Source organism: Carcharhinus amblyrhynchos, chromosome 23 (genome assembly GCF_965287045.1).
Source record: "Carcharhinus amblyrhynchos chromosome 23, sCarAmb.v2.hapA, whole genome shotgun sequence".
In the NCBI taxonomy this organism is placed as follows: Eukaryota; Metazoa; Chordata; class Chondrichthyes; order Carcharhiniformes; family Carcharhinidae; genus Carcharhinus; species Carcharhinus amblyrhynchos.
Genome location: NC_137346.1, coordinates 11,069,841 through 11,089,262, shown reverse-complemented (window position 1 = coordinate 11,089,262; position 19,422 = coordinate 11,069,841). Strand labels below are relative to the sequence as shown.

At 40.5% G+C, this 19,422-nt stretch overlaps 1 protein-coding gene across 9 annotated transcripts in view; it reads right to left on the bottom strand.

The window, feature by feature from the left end:
* ksr1a (kinase suppressor of ras 1a) overlaps positions 1-19,422 on the bottom strand; it is a 177,401-nt gene that overhangs the window by 82,733 nt on the left and 75,246 nt on the right. For all 9 annotated transcript variants that reach the window (XM_080210872.1, XM_080210871.1, XM_080210873.1 and 6 more), the window contains exon 2: positions 3,815-3,955. In XM_080210872.1, coding sequence (XP_080066998.1) covers positions 3,815-3,955 — 141 coding nt within the window. The remainder of the gene's footprint in view (positions 1-3,814; positions 3,956-19,422) is intronic.

Sequence of the window (19,422 nt, the reverse complement as noted above, 5' to 3'; positions counted from 1 at the left end):
ACCCCTACTCTTTGTTGTCTCCTCTAGTTTCAAGTCCTCCTTTCCTCACTGTCTAATCCACTTTTTGTTCCATAACTTAATAGGAAAAATAAAGCACTGCTAGTACCTAAAACAAAAACAGGAAGTACTTGGAAACAATCAGCAGGTCAGTCAGCATCTCTAGAGAAAACAACTTAATGTTTTGGGCATACACCTCAGGTCAGGTGCAGACTGAATTGCTGAGTTTCCAGCATTTTCTGTTTCTGTTGCTTTTTTAAAAAAATAAAAACAGCCTTTTGCATTAATTCAGGCAATGTATATATTTTTCAAATCAGACATACTTTCCACCCATTTGTACCTATACCAAGCTAATTTGACACATGTATTTCTTTGATACATCTGATCATACCATTAATCAGCCTTCACTTTTCATCTTGCATCCAGCATTCTACAGCTGGAATTTTACCATCCCACCCACAACGGGAATTGCAGCAGGCGAGCGTGTACCATGGAAAGGTCTGTTGACCTCGGGCGGGATTTTATGGTTTTGGGATGAGCAAGGCTGTAAAATCCCCGCCCTTTATCTCCATCACAAAGTATAAAGTAACTGGGTGTTGATCCAAGCCACATAGTTCAATCCAGACTTTAATTACAGTCCACAACTGGGAAGTTTTAAAATGCAAGTACTATAGTCTGAACCTAATTTGGAACAGGCCAGAGGGTCTAAACAGCCTGCCCATCATCTTAAAAGGAAGACCATCTAGAAAAAAGAAAATTCAATCTCATGCTGCTCCCTTTGCAAAAGGGAAACAGAGATAATGTTTGTTTCAGGCAGAAAACAATCAATGAGGCAGAAAGTAGCACACATGCATGCGACACCGTTAAACTGCCCCAGACTTCGGCTGAAAACACCTTTTCGGCTTGTGCAATCCAGAAGGAAGAAAAAACAAAGCTAGAAATTCCAAAAAAGCAAAGAAGAATACAAAATCACTAGTAAAACATGTACATGACCAAGCCTGCAGTTTACTGAAAAGAGAGGTAGCAAATTAACAGTTTGCAGTTCTATCCTGAAGAACCATCCTTCCTGTTTAATAGAATATCTAGCCCATCCAATCTAACGTATGCAGACTTATAATAAATAAAGCGAAGCAAAGAAATAACAAAAACACATACATAACAGATATGAAGGCATTAATCAGTGACATACCCACACACACTACTACTAGTTCTATTTATACACACGAAATAAATAATACACCAAAATGTCGACATGTCCATATATATGAAACACATGTACACATGCCCAGCTTTAACGCACAGTGCTGTAATATATAATGGGTCAAAAGTATGACAAGCCATTCACTTCCTCATGCTTTTACTGACCTTAACAATATAGCTTCTCCTCAAGGGTGGAAGCAATGATTTATGAACAGTACATAATCAACAGAAACTTCCTACAACTATTAACCTCTAATTAACCTCAGGGTGTGCCTCTTGAAACTAGTAGTCCACAGGAATTACCTGAGCAGTGGCATTAAAGGACAGGCCAGGTTAAATAGTGATCTCGCAGTCACTAATCATAATAAAGAGTTTGACTATGTGGACAATGCCATGAAAGGTGACTTAGTTGCTTATATGTTATGGTACTTCCCTGTCTCAGAAACATGAGCTCTCCCTAACCATAACTCCTTCCAAGCAGATTCTCCAGCAACCAAAATTATCCACTTTTATTTTCAGTTGTCGCAGCATACTGTCGCACAAAATGGGGTCACCCCACATCAGAACCATTCCAAGTGACTCATTATTGAAAATTTTGCAATCATGTCAGCAGCATACTACTCAGCCTTTGCATAAACATCGACTTTCCACTCTGGATGATTTGCAGCCCGTGTCAAATAGTTGTGCTTCCTCACTGCTGACAAACTTGGAAAGTCCAACCATATTTACAGATTCTGGTAAATTACTGCAGTTTATCTAGATGGGGGAAAAATGTCTTGGTTTTGCTTACGTCTTAACATATAAACATGACAACTTGTGGCTTTAGCTATAGATATGCAAAAATGTAGTGGTCAGTTGGGTGCACAAATTTAAAAAAACCCAAAATGTTCAGAAAATAGATCTATTGATGGCTTATTGGGTGGATGCGGTACACAATATGGTACTGAAATAAAGAACTGAGAAAACACATGGTTGTTCGGACAAAAGCACACTTTGCAGATATTGGGGGACTGGTTTCAACTATTATGCCCTCCCATATTCAAATACAAGGACTTGTTGTTTAGATTCAAAATTTATTTTTGAAAAAACACTTGGAGGGTGCAGAGGGAGTACAGAACATGCATAGACCTGCTGCCCATTAAGCACACTCTTTCCCTCCTTATATTAGTGATCACCTTCGAAATAGAGAAGACTAAATTATAAAAAGTGGAGGAAAACATATACAATGAATAGCACTGTACATCACTGTGTACTTTAGCACATAATCGTAGAACTTGAGTGGTCAGCAAAGCAAATATTTTATTCAGTTTTCAACACAAAAGATCCTGCGCAGATGTTATTTAGCAAAATGAATGCAGTGGAAAGCCTTTAATCTGATGGAGTAGTGCAGAAATGAGGAATGGGAGTGGAAAGAGGGAGAAATTAAATTGAACGTAACTCAGCAGCTTCTAGTGTATCTATCCCCACTTAACTATCAAATGCCGACTGCTGTGGTTAAAGCAGATCATTCAAATCCAATCTTATATGCCTCTGCACCATAACACTAATTGAAATCAAATTATTGATTACCCATTTTTGGTAGATTTAACACCAGCAGCAACCTGGGCAAGGACACATCCAAGAAATTTACTGAATCAAAGATTAAAGTACAAACTGTCAGCTGTGGCTCAGGGACTAAACGCTTGTCTTTGACTCAGAAGGTTATGGGCTCAGAAACTTGAGCACAAAAAAAGGCTGACATTTCAGTGTAATGCTGAGAGAGTGCTGCATTGTCTTAAGCAGAGGCTCACCTGTATTTGGAGATGGCCAGTAAAGATTCCATGGCACCATTTTGAACAAGAGCAATGGAGTTCTCTCCAATGACCTAGCGAATAACCATTAAAACAGACTCTGGGCATTATCACATTGACCTTCTTGCACACTAATTGGGTGCCATCTTTTCTACATTGCAACAGTGAGTACATTTAAATTAATACTTAGTGCTTACAAAGGGGTTTGAGACACTGAAATGCAAGTCTTTCATAAAGGAACTTCAAAAAAATCTATCAAACTTACAGTAATAGTTAGCACAGCCCTGCCATAGAGCACTTTTCATTATTAGACAAGTCCAAACTTATAAACATCGTGCATCATGTGAATAGACAAACAAGCATGCTGACATCTTGCCTAATTTGACACAGGAAGTCATGATTCAGAGCAATGTTCAGTAAGAAATGACAACTAAATACAAACAAGGCTAACTGTAGTGGGACCAATTTTATTGTAGAATTTTCTGGAAACATCAAAGTAGGGAAAACTACTGCCTCAAATGTAACGCCCTTTCAATAATAGCTGGAACATTGTTGCATTAATTGAATATTACCAATATATTGAAATACGAGTTGAGAGAAACACCAGACTGGTTGTGTAACTTCTCGACCAGAGTCACACAATCATATCAGCACAAAACGAAAACATTCAGCCCATTTGGTCCATGCTGGCTCTCTGTAGAGCCACCCAATCAATTTTATTCCCCCATACTATACCTATAGCCTTATAAATTTAATGCCCTACGCAAAGGATTACATATTATTACATACATAACATAATTGGGTAAAAAAAACAAAATTAAGCCTACCTGTATTATTTCCTTTCTCAAGTTAATGACACGGAACCAATCACTGAGTCGGGGATAGCTCTCCAATTCAGATGTTCGCTCACCAGGTGTTACCTTATGCTTGCATTGTAACTGCTTACTTATGTATTTGACAATTTTTACCTGATAAATGAAAAATAAACTAGGATTAGTTAGGATAAACAACTAAATAAATGACCATTATAAAAATATTGAGTGTTCACTCAATATTTTTATATATTGAGCACCAGATATTACAATACAACTAAATAGCACGAAGTACATACACATGTTACTTAATTTTGTCTTTTTTCAACAATGTTAAAATGTAACTGAGCAAAAATGCTACCCTAATTCTTTAAAGAATTAAATTTTTTTAAGTTTCACGGGAAATAACAACTTTACATAGTGTTGATTGGTTGATAAGTGGATGCTGACTGGTAGAGGCATTGCCATGGAAGTGCCCCAGTTGATGGTAATGACAAGCATTGTTTGAAATTTAAACCAGGCAACTTGACTTTGGTCAGGGAATCCCTCTGTGGAATGAACCAGCGAATGGCTGTCATTTATTTTGTTTAGCTGAAACAGGCACAATGCGTGTACCTGTTCTTTCTGTCTGCCAAGAATAGGGCCCTGTGTATTAATATATGTAGCTTCTAGTACATGCAGATGCAGCAAGCCCAACTGACAATCTTAAACTGGTCGCCAGCGTAATTCTTAGCATGCAGGAGATTACTGAGCAAACGTTGTTCAATCAGGGAATCACATCTAATGGAAACTGTTTGCAAGCACAAATTAGTAGGGCCTGTCCTCTGCCCGTTGCAAACTGCACAAGGGACATCCTGTTTGAAGTAAGTTTTTATTTTCTTAAAGTGGTATCAATGGCAGAAGAATGGCTTAGAATAATTATTTTTCAATTCCACAACTGGTCGTCATTTTAATCTTCTGTTTCTGCTGCCAACTGAATCAAGCTTGGTGGTTTCAATCCAATTCCTGGTGGGTACAAATTCACACTAGCAAAACTGATCACAGGCCAATACTAATTATCAAAACAATCATGGTCACAGAAATCACAAAGATTGATCAATGGCAGTAGATGTGTCAATGTGAAACAAAACCGAGTGTTCCTCTGAAGTTATGAAAAGATAGGTGCTGGGGCAGAGCAGCAGAAGTTCAAGTCTGCATATTATTCAAGGTGTAGCCGTCTTGACAATGTTAAAGGCATCAAATTCCAAAACACTATCAAAAACATCACCAACAGTTACCCTTCTCTGAAAGGGCAGATGGAACTTAATGGGCACATAGTAACAATGGCCTGAAATTTTGAAGCAAGAACAATAGTGAGGCTAATGGTGTTCACCTGACAAAGAGGGAGTCCCCTCGAAAGCTTGTGAGTTTACTATCAAATAAATCGGTTGGACTAAAACCTGGTGTTGTCAGACTTTTTACTGTGTTTACCCCAGTCCAATGCCGGCACATCCACATCATGTTCACTATTATTACAGAAATTAACCAGGCATCAACACCTGATGTCCACACATGCAGTCAAACGTCAGCAAGTTGCTATTCAAGTTGCCCTGCTGCTCGAAAAGCTTCACTTTAAGAATAATAAACCGTGAAACTAAGCATTCAAATTATGGAAGAACACAAATAACCACTTAAAATACCATAAAAAATTAGGGTTTGTCTATTCAATATTTAAACAGTATGGTAAAATATAAATTAGCATAACACCTCTGACACTGAACATTTATTTAAAAGTGCTAAGTCTGATCCCTTCAAATTTTGATTAATCCAGATTCTGAAGAATTCAATTTTGTTCTTACTTTTCTTTCTTGTCCTTTCATTAGAACCATAACTAGGAGCAGGGGTGGGCAATTCAGGCCCTTGAGCCTGCTTTGCCATTCAATATGATCATGCCTGATCTCATCTCAGCCTCAACTTCACTTTCCTGCCCGTTCACCACGGCCCTTCAAACCATTAAAAACCTGTCCACCCCTCCCTTAAATTTACTAAAAACTGAGCATGCACCACGCTCTGGGGTAGTGAATTCCACAGACACACAACCTTTTGAAAGTAGTAATTTCTCCTCATCTCAGTTTTAGGAAAAGGGGTAGCAAATTTAAAACAATGACCTTTTAACCCATGGCGGCATGGTGGCACAGTGATTAGTACTGCTGCATCATAGTGCCAGGGACCCGGGTTCAACTCTGGCCTTCAGTGACTGCATGTGGAGTTTGCGCACGCCTGCGTGGATTTCCTCCGGGTGCTCCAGTTTACACCCACAATCCACAGACATGCAGGTTAGGTGGACTGGCCATTCTAAATTGCCCCTTAGGTTAGCAGGGTTATGGGGTAAGCCTGGGTAATAGTTGGTGTAGACCTGATGAGCCAAATGGCCTCCTTCTGCATTATAGGAATTTGATGATAACACACACTGTCTCTTAATCCTATCTTCCTTTCCCTCAATTTCCTTTATAAACATTATTTATTATTGGATTGAAAGGTTTGAACTTACAACTCAGCAAGGATCCTTTGAATTGATTGGTTAAGGAGACAGACCAATGCATGTCCTTTTTTCGACAGGTCCAGGATCTCCTGCAGAGGGCACTGTACTGTTTTGCCTCTCTAATAACCACAGGTTGCTGTGCAAAGGTCCGTAGAAAGCAAGCGCAACGAATATCCATTGTAATTTGTTTACCACTGACCACAAAATCCAGACTATACCCAACAACTGTATCCCGTCATATATTTTCAATATTAATACAACACAGTAAACTTTTAGCTAATATATTTAGCGCCTTAGATAGATTGCAAACAAATGCTTTTTCCAAAATCTGCAAAATTAAAATTGCAGACAGGAATTGGTTTTGTAATCACTAATTTAGTTGCACAAAATAAGGTTGTCGATCGACCATTCTGTTGTCCTACATAATGATGCATTAGATATCACAGATTATTGTGTGTTCATTAAAGCAAAATACCGCAAGATGCAGATTTACTGACAGATGCCATCTGCAACCAGCTAGGAGATGCAAAAAGACAGCATGAAACAACTAATCTGCACAACACCAAGGGTCAAATCAGAAAACCATCCTTTGAGGAATGGCCTACCACACCACTACTCTGCCCCATGTGTAAGTAACTTTACAGCTTGGCAACACAATACTACTAGTTGAAAACTTGAATCCTTAAAATTTACAGCTTATAAAATAACCAAATCTTTTGAATTCAATTACATAATGGGCTTTACTATACTTTCTCTATTTAATACTTTCACTTTTTTAAAACATTGGCTAAACCACAAGACCTTTAAAAATAATCAGATTAGTATTTTTAGTAAATGCCACAAAATTGCCACAAAGCAAGATGACTACTTGAATTGATGGTGTTTTACTCAGTCACCCATAGCTGCTGTACAGTGTAAAAGTCTCAGCATTTTAAGTTTTATTAGAACTTGCCATAAAAGTAACTGCCATTTTTATCAGGCTTTTTACAACATCCCGATGTTTCAAAGCACTTTACAGCCAATTAATACGTTGAGAAATCTAGTCACTGTTACAATGTTGGAAATGCAGAAAGGTAAAAATAGACATTCCTTTTTAATTTCTCTTTAACGCAAGATTAAATTTCAGGGGTTACTTATTCAGCAGGGATTGATTATATTAAATTAAAATCCAAATGAAGAAACACATCTTGGTTCATCAGTCTGCTTCATATTGCTCCAAAATTGTGCCACAGGTAAGAAGCTTGAGTTTTAAGTTATTTATTAGTGTCACAAGTAGGCTTACATTAACACTGCAATGAAGATACTGTGAAAATCCCCTAGTTGCCACACTCTGGCACCTATTCGGATATGATGTGGATATGCCGGCGTCGGACTGGGGTAAACACAGTAAAAAATCTGACAACACCAGGTTTAAGTCCAACCGATTTATTTGATAGCACACTCACTAGCTTTCGGGGTTAGTCCCTTCGTCAGGTGAATGGAGAGTTCTGGCCTCAGACAGAGCATATAAAGCACAGACAGTTTACAGGTTGGACTTAAACCTGGTGTTGTCAGACTTTTTACCTATTCGGGTACACAGAGGGACAATTTAGCACGACCACTGCACCTAACCAGCACATTTCTGGACTGTGGGAGGAAATCCAAACAGACAAGGGGAGAACGTACAAACTGCACAATAACCCAAGCAGGAATCAAAAATTGACTTTTAAACTACTACTTTGGCAGCCTTCTGGCATGTGAGACAAAGACTCACGCTGTGGTGGACAACTCATTGCCTGAGTGACTCAGGAGCTCCCTTCTGGCATGGCAGTGTCTGCTGCACTTACTGCAGCGAGAGACAGTGGGTTGGAAAAGTACAGGATGAGAAGGCGCAGGATTTGCTAGCCTGTTTTCTCTGTATCCCTTCTCAGCCTGCTGTGCTTTCCAGTTCTCTTCTCCTCTTCCTATGCCCCTTTGAACAGTCATCCTCCAGCAGTCATGGTCATCAATGACAATGTCCTAGTTGTCTGTATCAATATCAGCCATCATCACATACTGCTTGCAGGTGATCTTGTCACGGAGGTGTGGACATCCAGCAAGTCATGAATTAATGGACAGTTCACCATGCACAAGGTTTTTGAATGACAGCATATACTCATCTGCTAAACATGATTGAGCCAGTGCAGATGTCATTAGTTTAGCAACAAGTGCATACTGATAGAATTAGCACCACTGAGCACCAGGACCACTGAGTGGTGACCTTATCCAACCAAGAAATGTCAACGATACTTATGAGAGAGCAAAGGTGGAAGCTGTTCAGCCTTTTCTCCTGCCTCGGTCACACTACTCAATTGTGCTGAGGATGCAGGCTTGATAGACTTGTGTTCTGGGTCAGTTCATTGTTATTCCACACCCTTGCTCTGCTGCAGCTTTTGCAATGTATGTGCCAATTTCAGCATTAAATGAGGCTTTCCCATGCGTGTGAAGAGTTTGGTTTGATCACCTGCATCAGAGACACAAATGTCATGGACCAGGATGTTGCCAAACCACCATTAATCAGCTCTGACAATGTGAGGTAGGTTTTGTTAAAAGCGTCACATATCCACAATTACCAGCAAACTAACAATGCTGAAATCTTCAGGCAATTTAAACAAGTAACTTCAATTCAATCTCCAGAACTAAAAATGATCAACTATAATCAGTATAGCACAGAAGAGGGTATTGGAGCATTTGCCTATTGTTGAAAAACAGACATGCTATCAAAGTTTCCCATCTTGCACTCATCAGGATAGCTTTTACATGGCATTATCAACAGTACTGGGAAGGAGGAAGCAACAATATATATTGCATGAGAAGAGAGTGCTACTGGCTGGCAAATGGACTCTGGTTGATGAGGGTATTGCCATGAAGAATGCAGCATAGAATGGTTAACTGCCCAGCACTGTTCTAATTCAAACGGAGCAACTTGACTTAATTGGTCAAGGAATTGCCCTGAGGGATGATTGCTCCCAAAGCTTCTGTTTAGTTGAAAAAGGAGCATTCTAGGTTCCTTCTGTCTGCAAAGGTCAAGCCCAGTGCGTGAAATATGGTTAAGTAAGCCCAACTGACAATCTTAAATTAGCTTTCAGTATAATTCTTAGCACGATCAGGATTGTTCAGCAGGTTTCCGATCATAGAATCAAACCAACTGCTGGACACTAGGGGCAGGATTTTCCAGGCCAACCCACTGGCGGGATCTTCCTGTCCCCACACTGCTGAGTTCAACAGGATTGGATGATCCTGCCAGTGGCCAATGGCAGACCATCTCCGCCGGGGCGGGGGGGGGGGGGGGGGGGGGGGAGAAAAAATCTGTGCATGGTCAGTACTTCGGATGTATGGCCTACATACCTGCCATCATACCAACATGGAAATTCATACCAGATCATTCATTTGTGTAACAGACAGAAAGAACATCTTTTTGGCTTAATGGCAGCATCTCGTTTATGGACGATACAACTCATGCTGTTATTATTCAATAGTAACATACAACAGCTAGATGACAAGCTTTAATAGCATGTCGCTTTTTTCAATCAATATCAGAGAATTCTTTGTAGAGATGATGTAATGGTCCCACAAGGAATGCATCAAACAAGCTTTCAATTTAAAAAGATCAAATGTGTTTTATTCGCATACTATTTATATGACAGGTTTAGATGCCTTACATTCCAATTGTAAGCACTAACTATACATGAAAAATAAAAGTAATGCAAGTTACACTGTTAGAAAGGTGCCTTGTAGGGGAGGTGTGGATGTTCAGCGAGTCATGACAGTTCACGATGCATAAGTTCTTTAGGTATACAGCCATCACCCATCTGCTGAACATAGCTGAGACAGTGCAGATGTCAAGGCTGCAAGTGGCCAGATCAGGAGAAGCAGGGTGAACAAAGAAATGAAATTGGGTCAGAGTTTTCATACCTGCTCCCTCATCCACTGAACATTGCTGGAAATTGCACACAAATGGATGTAACATGTGGTAGAACCTCAGGTGAACGAAGATCAGTCACAGCTGTCACGCACTCAGGTTCACTTGCTAACAACATGTACTTTTGCTGTGTGTTTTGTTATTATTTAACCATTTTTGTAGCATTTTGATACTGTGAGGCTCTTATTTGAATAGCAGCTACTTAAAAAGTAGGGAGGTCTTGCTGCAGCTGTATAGGGCATTGGTGAGGCCGCAGCTGGAGTACTGTGTGCAGTTTTGGGCGCCGCACCTGCGCAAGGATATTTTGGCCTTGGAGGGAGTGCAGAGGAGGTTTACTAGGCTGATACCGGAGTTGAGGGGGTTGAGCTATGAGGAGAGGCTGAATAAACTAGGCTTGTACTCGTTAGAGTTTAGAAGAATGAGGGGAGATCTCATTGAGACGTATAAGATGATGAATGGGATGGATAGGATAGAGGTGGAAAGACTCTTCCCGCTCAAAAAAGACAGTAGGACTAGGGGGCACAGCCTCAAGATAAAGGGGGGGCGGTTCAGAACGGAGTTGAGGAGGAACTTCTTCACTCAAAGGGTGGTGAATCTCTGGAATTCTCTGCCCGTTGAAGTGGTGGAGGCTGCCTCGCTAAATATTTTTAAGAAGCGGGTTGATGGGTTTTTGATAAGAGAAGGGATTAAGGGTTATGGGGAGAGGGCGGGAAAGTGGAACTGAGCCACGACAGATCAGCCATGATCTTATTGAATGGCGGGGCAGGCTCGAAGGGCCAGATGGCCTACTCCTGCTCCTATTTCTTATGTTCTTATGTAAGTAAGTTAGCAAAAAGATTCCCATTGATCAATATTCAAATATAAAATCACTGTCATTTGAAAAGGTGCACACACACCCAAAGGTAAGCAAGAGTGAAATACTTCAAAAAGTCAGAATTGTATTAAGATTTATATTACACAAAAAAAGTGAGATGATCTTTTGTGCAATGTTGCTATGATGACAGCCTATGATTTATCTCCAACTTAACATGGGCTGTGGCTTCTCATAAGACTGAACAATCTGACATGCAGAGAATGTTTTGCAATACACAAAGACATCAAATAGCAGACTGAGTTGACCATTTCTCAATTTCCTTTGGGCTCTTTTTTGACTTGCTCGACCAATCTTTGTCACGCCATCATGAATTACCTTCCCACATTTTCTCATCAGAAGCATCATGTTCCCCCATAAGTCAATTCAGATGATAGAATTTTTTATCTATATTAAGCCAGGAGTTCCCAAACTGGGTTTTGCCAAATCCAACCTTTCAGGGTGTGTGACAGATGAGTGGGTGCATATGAGCCTGCGAGCCAGCGAGCGCTCGAGCCGAGAACGAGCCAGCGAGCGCTCGAGCCGAGAACGAGCCAGCGAGCGCTCGAGCCGAGAACGAGCCAGCGAGCGCTAGAGCCGAGAACGAGCCAGCGAGCGCTAGAGCCGAGAACGAGCCAGCGAGCGCTAGAGCCGAGAGCGAGCTCGCGAGCGCAAGAGCCGAGAGCGAGCATGTGCGGGATGTGAGAGCTAGTGTGTGCGTGTGAGGGAGAGGTGAATGAGATGAGAATGAATGCATGATTGTGAGATGAGAGAGTGTGTGTGTGAGTGAGGTGAGAGGGAATGTATGTACCTGTAAGAGATGAGTGAAGAGAGCTTTTTAATTATAATAGATGTATGCATATAAGAAATAAAAAACTCTTCTATAAATTAGGTTTATGTATGTTTGCACCCATTACACAAGAAGTCATTTTTTTGGTTTGGCTTTTCAAAACAATAAGAATGTTTCTCAGGGGTTCCTTTTCAATACAAGGTTAAAAGGGTCCTGCAGTTGGCAAGGTTTGGGAAACCCTGTTTTAGACAATACTCATCTTTGAAACTGACCATCATATGGATTTTATCCAGCTTCAATTCACCATAAGATATTTTCTTGGCTAATCTAGAATAAAGTTAACAGTCTGCCTCAATTACTCCTTACTATCTATGTCTCTGTGCTTATCTTAAACAACCAAAACATTTTCATCATAATTCTGAGGCAACTAAATAGAAGTGATTTGAAATTTATCGATTAAGTGGCAATAAGTGTGTTACATGCCTCGCTCCAACGTAACTTTGCCTCTTACTTTTCCTGCGCACTCATGCTGATTTTCACACGAGCGACCAACTGATCGTTACATGTTTTGAACAGTGCAATACTTGGCTGAGTGAGTAGCTTTCTCACCTCCAAATCAGAAATTTGTGGGTTTGTGCCCCACTCCAGAGGCTCGAGTCCAATAGTCTATGTGAACCACTCCTGAGAGAGTGCTGCACTTTAGCTGGTGCCATCTTTTGGCCGGAACACAAAATCAAGGCCACATCCAACTTTTGGTTGGAAATTAAAAGATCTCAGCCACAATTTCAAAGGGGAGCAGGCATTCCCCTCTGTTCTTGGGCCAATATTTATCCCTCAGTCAACAACACTCTATGGCAAGATAATCTTTTGTTTTTAGTTACCTCCCATCGCTTGGCATAGCTGAAATCAATAGCTTCTCAAGTGAGGAATCCTGGGCACAAATCTGTACGTTAATACTTTGAGGTCAGAGATGTTTGAGGGAGCATTATTGCACTCCTAATTACAGAAAACTAGCACCCTGGGACATTATGCATATTGCCTCAGATTATGAACATGTTTTGGGGCGAACATTAACACAAAGTTGTACGTGTTTTGTGGTTGTACTCCAAGTGCCTTGCAGTCTGTGGTCTGTTTAAAACTGAGTTGTCATGTATTTGAGGTTTCTATTTAGATGCAGCTTTTTACTGCAAATAATCCTATCCCAATGCTTAATTCATTCAACAACACTAAATAATGTCTAAAATTAGATTGCACTGTAGCAGAAACAGCTAATTTTGTAATAATTTGATATGCCACAGCTGGTTTAATTTTGTTTGAGATTCTGTTGAAAATTGATTTTGGATTCCTTTATGTACTTACTAGTAAAGTGCTACGAAACCATAAAAAGCATTTTAAAATCAATAAAATAAAAGAGTTGCAGACATGGACAAAACTAGATCAACATCAAGCCCCAACTTCTAGCATTTTGGTCACCAATTTATTTTACCGTATTTGTAGCTTAAATTGAGTGCTTGCAATAAACAATTTGGCCCAATTCCAGACAGCTCATTTCACAACCTGTTATTTTTAGTACCACGTACCCTGTGTTTCAGACAGTCTTGACTGGGGAACTTTCCATTCTGGTCCCCTGGGCATACAGATGGTGCATGCTACTATCTGTTGCAGCAAGAAAATGAATGCCACTCTTAAAAAAAAACCCAAAAGCCACGTCAGTAGAGGTGTTGGAAACACATTTGAATAGCAGTACAAATGTGATGGGAAGATAGGAAATGTAAACTGAAAACCTGTTAAAAAGAATTATTCAAAGTCATATTTTGTATGACATTTAAAATGAAAACTAAAACATGCAGGAAATAAATCTTAGTACAGACAAGCTTAAATAACGTATAATCAGCCTCTTGCTCAAGGAACTAAAGTAGATGAACAGCCATGTTCTTTAATTAGCAAATAACTTCCTTTAAACCTATGAAAACTACTTTCCATATGATTTCATGATAATGTTTTAATTAATAGTTTGGTAATACAAACCTTGAGTATTACTGAAAATAGACAAATCAAAGCTATTCATCTGCTACTCATCAGGACACATTGCAAGACTATCAATACAGGGGAAAAACAAAAAATTTTGTTGTCACAGTGGCACAGCAGCACGGTGGCACAGGGTTTAGCGCTGCTGCCTCACAGAGAGGGGGACCCAGGTTCAATTCCTGCCTCAGGTTACTGTCTGTGGAATTTGCACATTCTCCCTGTGTCTATTTGGGTTTCCTCCAGGTGCTCCAGTACCCTCCCACACTCCAAAGATGTGCAGGTTAGGTTGGCTGCCATGGTTAATTGTCCCTTAGTGCTAGGGGATTAACAGGGCAAAAACATGGGGTCCCTGGGTGGGATTGCTGTCGATGCAGGTGCGATGGACCAAATGGCCCCCTTCTGCACTGTGGGGACTCTTTGAATTTATACTATATGAGAAGAGAGTGCTCATTGTTTGGCAAGGGGACTCTGACTCAAAGGCATTAACATGGAGAATGCAACAGTTGATGGTGAGTGCAGTTAACTGACCAGCATGGTTTGAAATTTAAACCAGGCAGCTTGACCTGACTGCTCAAGGCATTGCCCTGAGGAATAAGTGAGCAAACGGCTGAAATAGGCACAATGTGTGCACATGTTCTTTCTGTCTGCAAAGAACAGGGCCATGTAATAATATGTAGCTTCCAATACTTGAAAGTGCACGATACTGCAAGCCTGACAATCTTAAATCGGTGGTCAGCATAATTCTTAGCATACTGAGAATTAGCAAATGTTGCCCAATCGTGGAATCACACCTACTATTGGACACTGTGTTTTGCAAGCACGGGCTGGTTGGGTACACTCCGTACCTTGCCCATTCCAGCCGCTGTCCGCAACAGCATTACATTACAACGTGCAGCATTTCATTTCTGGATAAAGTGTGGAAACACTTCCAGGTGAGGTGGCCAGGAAATGGAGGGCATTTGTTCAAGTTGTCAATGGCCGCAAAGGGTGTGGGTTCCTCGAGACTTGGCAAGGACTTGACTTTGAAAAAGGTGGAAAGGTGTCGTTTCAGGTAGCACGTTGATGGAAACGGAGAAGTTGCTGCACCTGACTTGCAAAAGGAAAAGGAAAAGTGAGGGAGCATTACCGCAGTGTCCCCCAGTTTTTACTTTTGAAAATCCGGTCACCTTAGTTTCGGCATAAGCTCCCCTTCTTCGTCAATTGCCTTGCGCTAAGTAACTGGCTGCACTTATGGAACTGATAGCTATCTGTTTGATCCAAGTCACACATCTGATCAAACTTGGAGACAAAGGATTTATTTTAGGAGGAAACAATGAAGGAGAAAGAGAACAAAATTGGAAATGTCAAAAGGTTTGATTTTTGAAAGAAGGGATAATAGAGTGTTACAATATTATTCAAGTTCAACTTTTTTGTGGTTCAAAGATAAGAATTTCCCAGCACTCATTTTAAAAGGCAGTCCAAATTCTGGTAAGCGAATGTCACTAGCTTTGGTTACAATAAATAGATAAAACTATTTACACATCTCTTTAACAGACTCCTGTGCTGCAAAAGTGATAATATAGGTAATTAATAAAATTACCAACTTTGACAGTAGAAAAATGTTAACAGGTAATTACAGAAGGACAAATATTATTATCCATCATGCCAGTTTTCAAAATAGATAGAAGACACAAGTCATTAAATTTGAAGAAAATCAAATACCTTTAAAAAGAGTCTGAGTATTTGCTGTTTGGCAACTCAGAGATTACTACCATCAAATCCTCATCCTCAAATCCCTCCATTTCCTAGCCCCATTCTCCTTCACCCTTCTCGCCTCCTAGATTCCTCCTGACCCCACAATCCTCTCACTTTGGCTTTTTGTGCATCACACCACCTTCATTCCCCCCTCCACCTGACCCCTACTGACAGCCATGCTTTTAACCATCTCAATCGTGTTTTCCTGAACTTCCTGTCTAAATCCTTCAGCCTCACTACTTCTTTCAAAAAATATTTCAACAAGCATTCAGGCACCTTTCCATATTAGATATAGCTCTTGGTTAACTTTAATTTTAGTGTCACAAGTAGGCTTGCAATGAAGTTACTGTGAAAATCCCTGAGTAGCCACACTCCAGTGTCTGTTCAGGTATACCGAGGGAGGATTTAGTCTGGCCAATGCACCTAAGCAGCACGTCTTTTAGACTGTGGGAGGAAACTGGAGCATCCAGAGGAAACCCATGCAGACACACAGACAGTGACCCAAGCTGGGACTCAAACCTGGGTCCCTGGCACTCTGAGGCAGCAGTGCTAACCACTGTGCCACCCAATAAAGGTACTGAATTTGATGATCGGCTATAATCAAAATGAATGACAAAGCAAGCTTGAAGGGCTGAACGGCCAACTCCTGCTTCTAGTTTCTATGTTCCTAATTCTCACACCACAGCTTGGAGATAATTTCTTCATTCCTTTTATCTGGATAGCTTTCCCCCCCTCTCTGTGTTGACACATTTGCTACATTAAAAGCATTATCTCAACTTATTTCAACATTGTTACAATATAATGTAATTCACAATGAAACATGAAAATCTTAAATTACCATTTGGCAAAAGGACAATACCTAATCTCCATCATCAATCAATGTTGAAGTTGCAATTTTTTCCCCTGCTGGGTAAAAATGTTGATTTCTGGGTCAAATGCATATCCGAGTAAAAATGAAACAATGTCTAGCATCAAAAAATTCCAGGGGTTGCCCGCAAAGCAATTTTGGAAAGGACAGAAGCAAATAATGAACACTTAAAAATTTCACAAATCATATTACCATCATTAGCTGCTCCTTCAGCCTCTCCACCTCCATGGTAGCTAGTTCACCCACAGATAATGCAAGTAAGTGAAAGTGTGCTCCATTTTTATGTTGCCTGTCAGTAGGTGGCACGTGCCTGTAATCCGGTGACTCGGAGGCTGAGGCTAGCGGATTGCTTGAGATCAGGAATTCTGGGCTGCTGCTGACTATGCCGATCAGATGTCCTCACTAAGCTGGGTATCGATACGGTGTCCCCGGAGGAATCCGGGGTCACCAGGTCATGTAAAGAGGGGTGAATCGGCCCAGGTCAGGTAATGGAACAGATCAAAGCCCCCATGCCCACCAGTAGTCAGATTGCGCCTGTGAATAGATGTTGCAGTGCAGCCTGGTTGACACAGTGAAACATAGTCAGTAGGGAGATGTGAAGCATTCAAGTCTTTACATGAGCAAGATGTGTATAGAGGGATATGGGCCAAACGTGGGCAATTGGGACTCGGTTAGGGGCTTAAAAAAGAGATAGCATGGACAAGTTGGGCCAAAGGGCTTGTTTCCATGTTGTAAACCTCTGTGACTATAAGTCAAATAAACCCAAGTCAAATTGATGTATAGTTTTTTCAGGCTAGTTAGCAAATTTAACCCTAAATTGAGATGATCTATCTTTAAGGTGCTGCTGTGTTTCCATAATAGCTGCTACCTGCAACCAGATGAACAGGTTTCTTTATTTTTCTAGATCAACATGACCACGACCATAATCATAACAATAACTGAGTTAGCATGGTGACAATTAAAAATAGTGAACCATGGATTAAAATTTCCATTTTCAACAGGAAAAAAACCTACACAACTTCATTGAAATAATGAGTTCAACTTCAGAGACTCTTCATTCCTTTCGTTATTAGGTTAGAATGGAGTTTTTTTTTTAACTCTTAATTTTGTTTTGCTATGTATAATCAGAGTATCGAGTATAAAAGTTGGAGTGTTATGGTAAGGTTATATAAGGCATTGGTGAGGCCGAATTTAGAGTACTGTGTACAGTTTTGGTCACCTAGTTACAGGAAGAATGTAAATAAGGTTGAAAGAGTGCAGAGAAGGTTCACAAGGATGTTGCTGGGACTTGAGAAGCTGAGTTACAGCGAGAGATTGAATAGGTTAGACTTTATTCCCTGGAGTGGAGAAGAACGAGGGGAGATTTGATAGAGGCGTATAACATTTTGATGGGTATAGATAGAGTGAACACAAGCAGGCTTTTTCCACTGAGGCTAGGGGAGAAAAAAAACCAGCAGGCACGTGTTAAGGGTGAAAGGAGTAAAGTTCAAAGGGAATATTAGGGGGTGCTTCTTCACGCAGAGAGTGGTGGGAGTGTGGAATGAGCTGCCGGATAAAGTGGTAAATGGGTCACTTTTAGCATTTAAGAAAATCTTGGACGGGTTCATGGATGAGAGGGGTGTGGAGGGATATGGTCTAAGTGCAGGTCAGTGGGACTAGGCAAAAAATGGTTTGGCGCAGACAAGAAGGGCCAAAAGGCCTGTTTCTGAGCTGTAATTTTCTATGGTTCTATGGTTCACACATAGATGCTATATTCATTGACCGCAGTAGTAGCATCCACATGACAAAGCTGCAGAATACAACACTGCTTTTTTAAGCAACACCTATGTTTACACTTCTGATGCTGAAAAGCAATCCGATGTTTGGCTTATATAAAAAAGGCTTCTGTACTGTATGCTGTGCAGATCAGACACACTTTTTTATATGCCTTTGTTAAAAGGTTGTTAAAACAAATTAAAAAGTCTAAAGCATTATTGCCTTCCATTAAGATGAAGTACTGAACTCTGCAAACAGAGAGCAAAGAAAACTAAAATTTTACAAGTAATACTAAAGTTTTCTTTAAATGTTTACACCAATTTTCTTGTTAACCACAGGGCAAGTTCTCCATTGCACATAATGGCAACTGCTAGGTTAAATATTCATTAAATGACAATAGCTTACAACCGCAGCTATGTAACAATGGCTGAATACGACAGAATATAAAATGCACATGCATGTTTTTCAAATGGGAGTCCTCCACATGTTAGTGCTTCCAATTTCACTTTCTGCACACAACACAGTATCTGAAAATGTCATGCATTCATTTGAAGAAATTTCTCAGGACTCCAACTTCATATTCAATGTCCTTCTTTAAATTGCATTTCTCCAAGGCAGTTAGTGTATGTGCTGGCACGCACATACACACCTACTCAGCTTTCCATCAATATTCATCAAGGTCCCCGTCTCTCTTACAAGCAGATACACCTTAACAAGGTGCAGTTCCATAGGAGCAAGGCACCCTCTGATCCCTCACCAAAGTGCTCATTCCTCAGAACCACGGATAAGAAATCCCAGGGGACCCCTGAACCACAAGACAAATTAATCTTGCCCTCTACCATGACAAATCCATCTTCAACTGGAAATTGATACATAGCCATTATGAGCACATTCCTGGATAATTTATTATTTTTGAGCCTGTGCAGTGAAGCTAACTGTGGTCCCAATTACCCCTGCAGCCAGGCTCAACTAATTCAACCTCAACTGGATTTCAAACCTGAAATCTATTAGTCAGTAAACAGGAAAAGTAGGAGCAATAAGCCATTTTGAGCCTCTTTGACCCTGTTCTACCAGTCAATGTGATAACGGTTGATCGTCTATCTCAGTGTCATATTACCACTCTCTCCCCATAGCCTT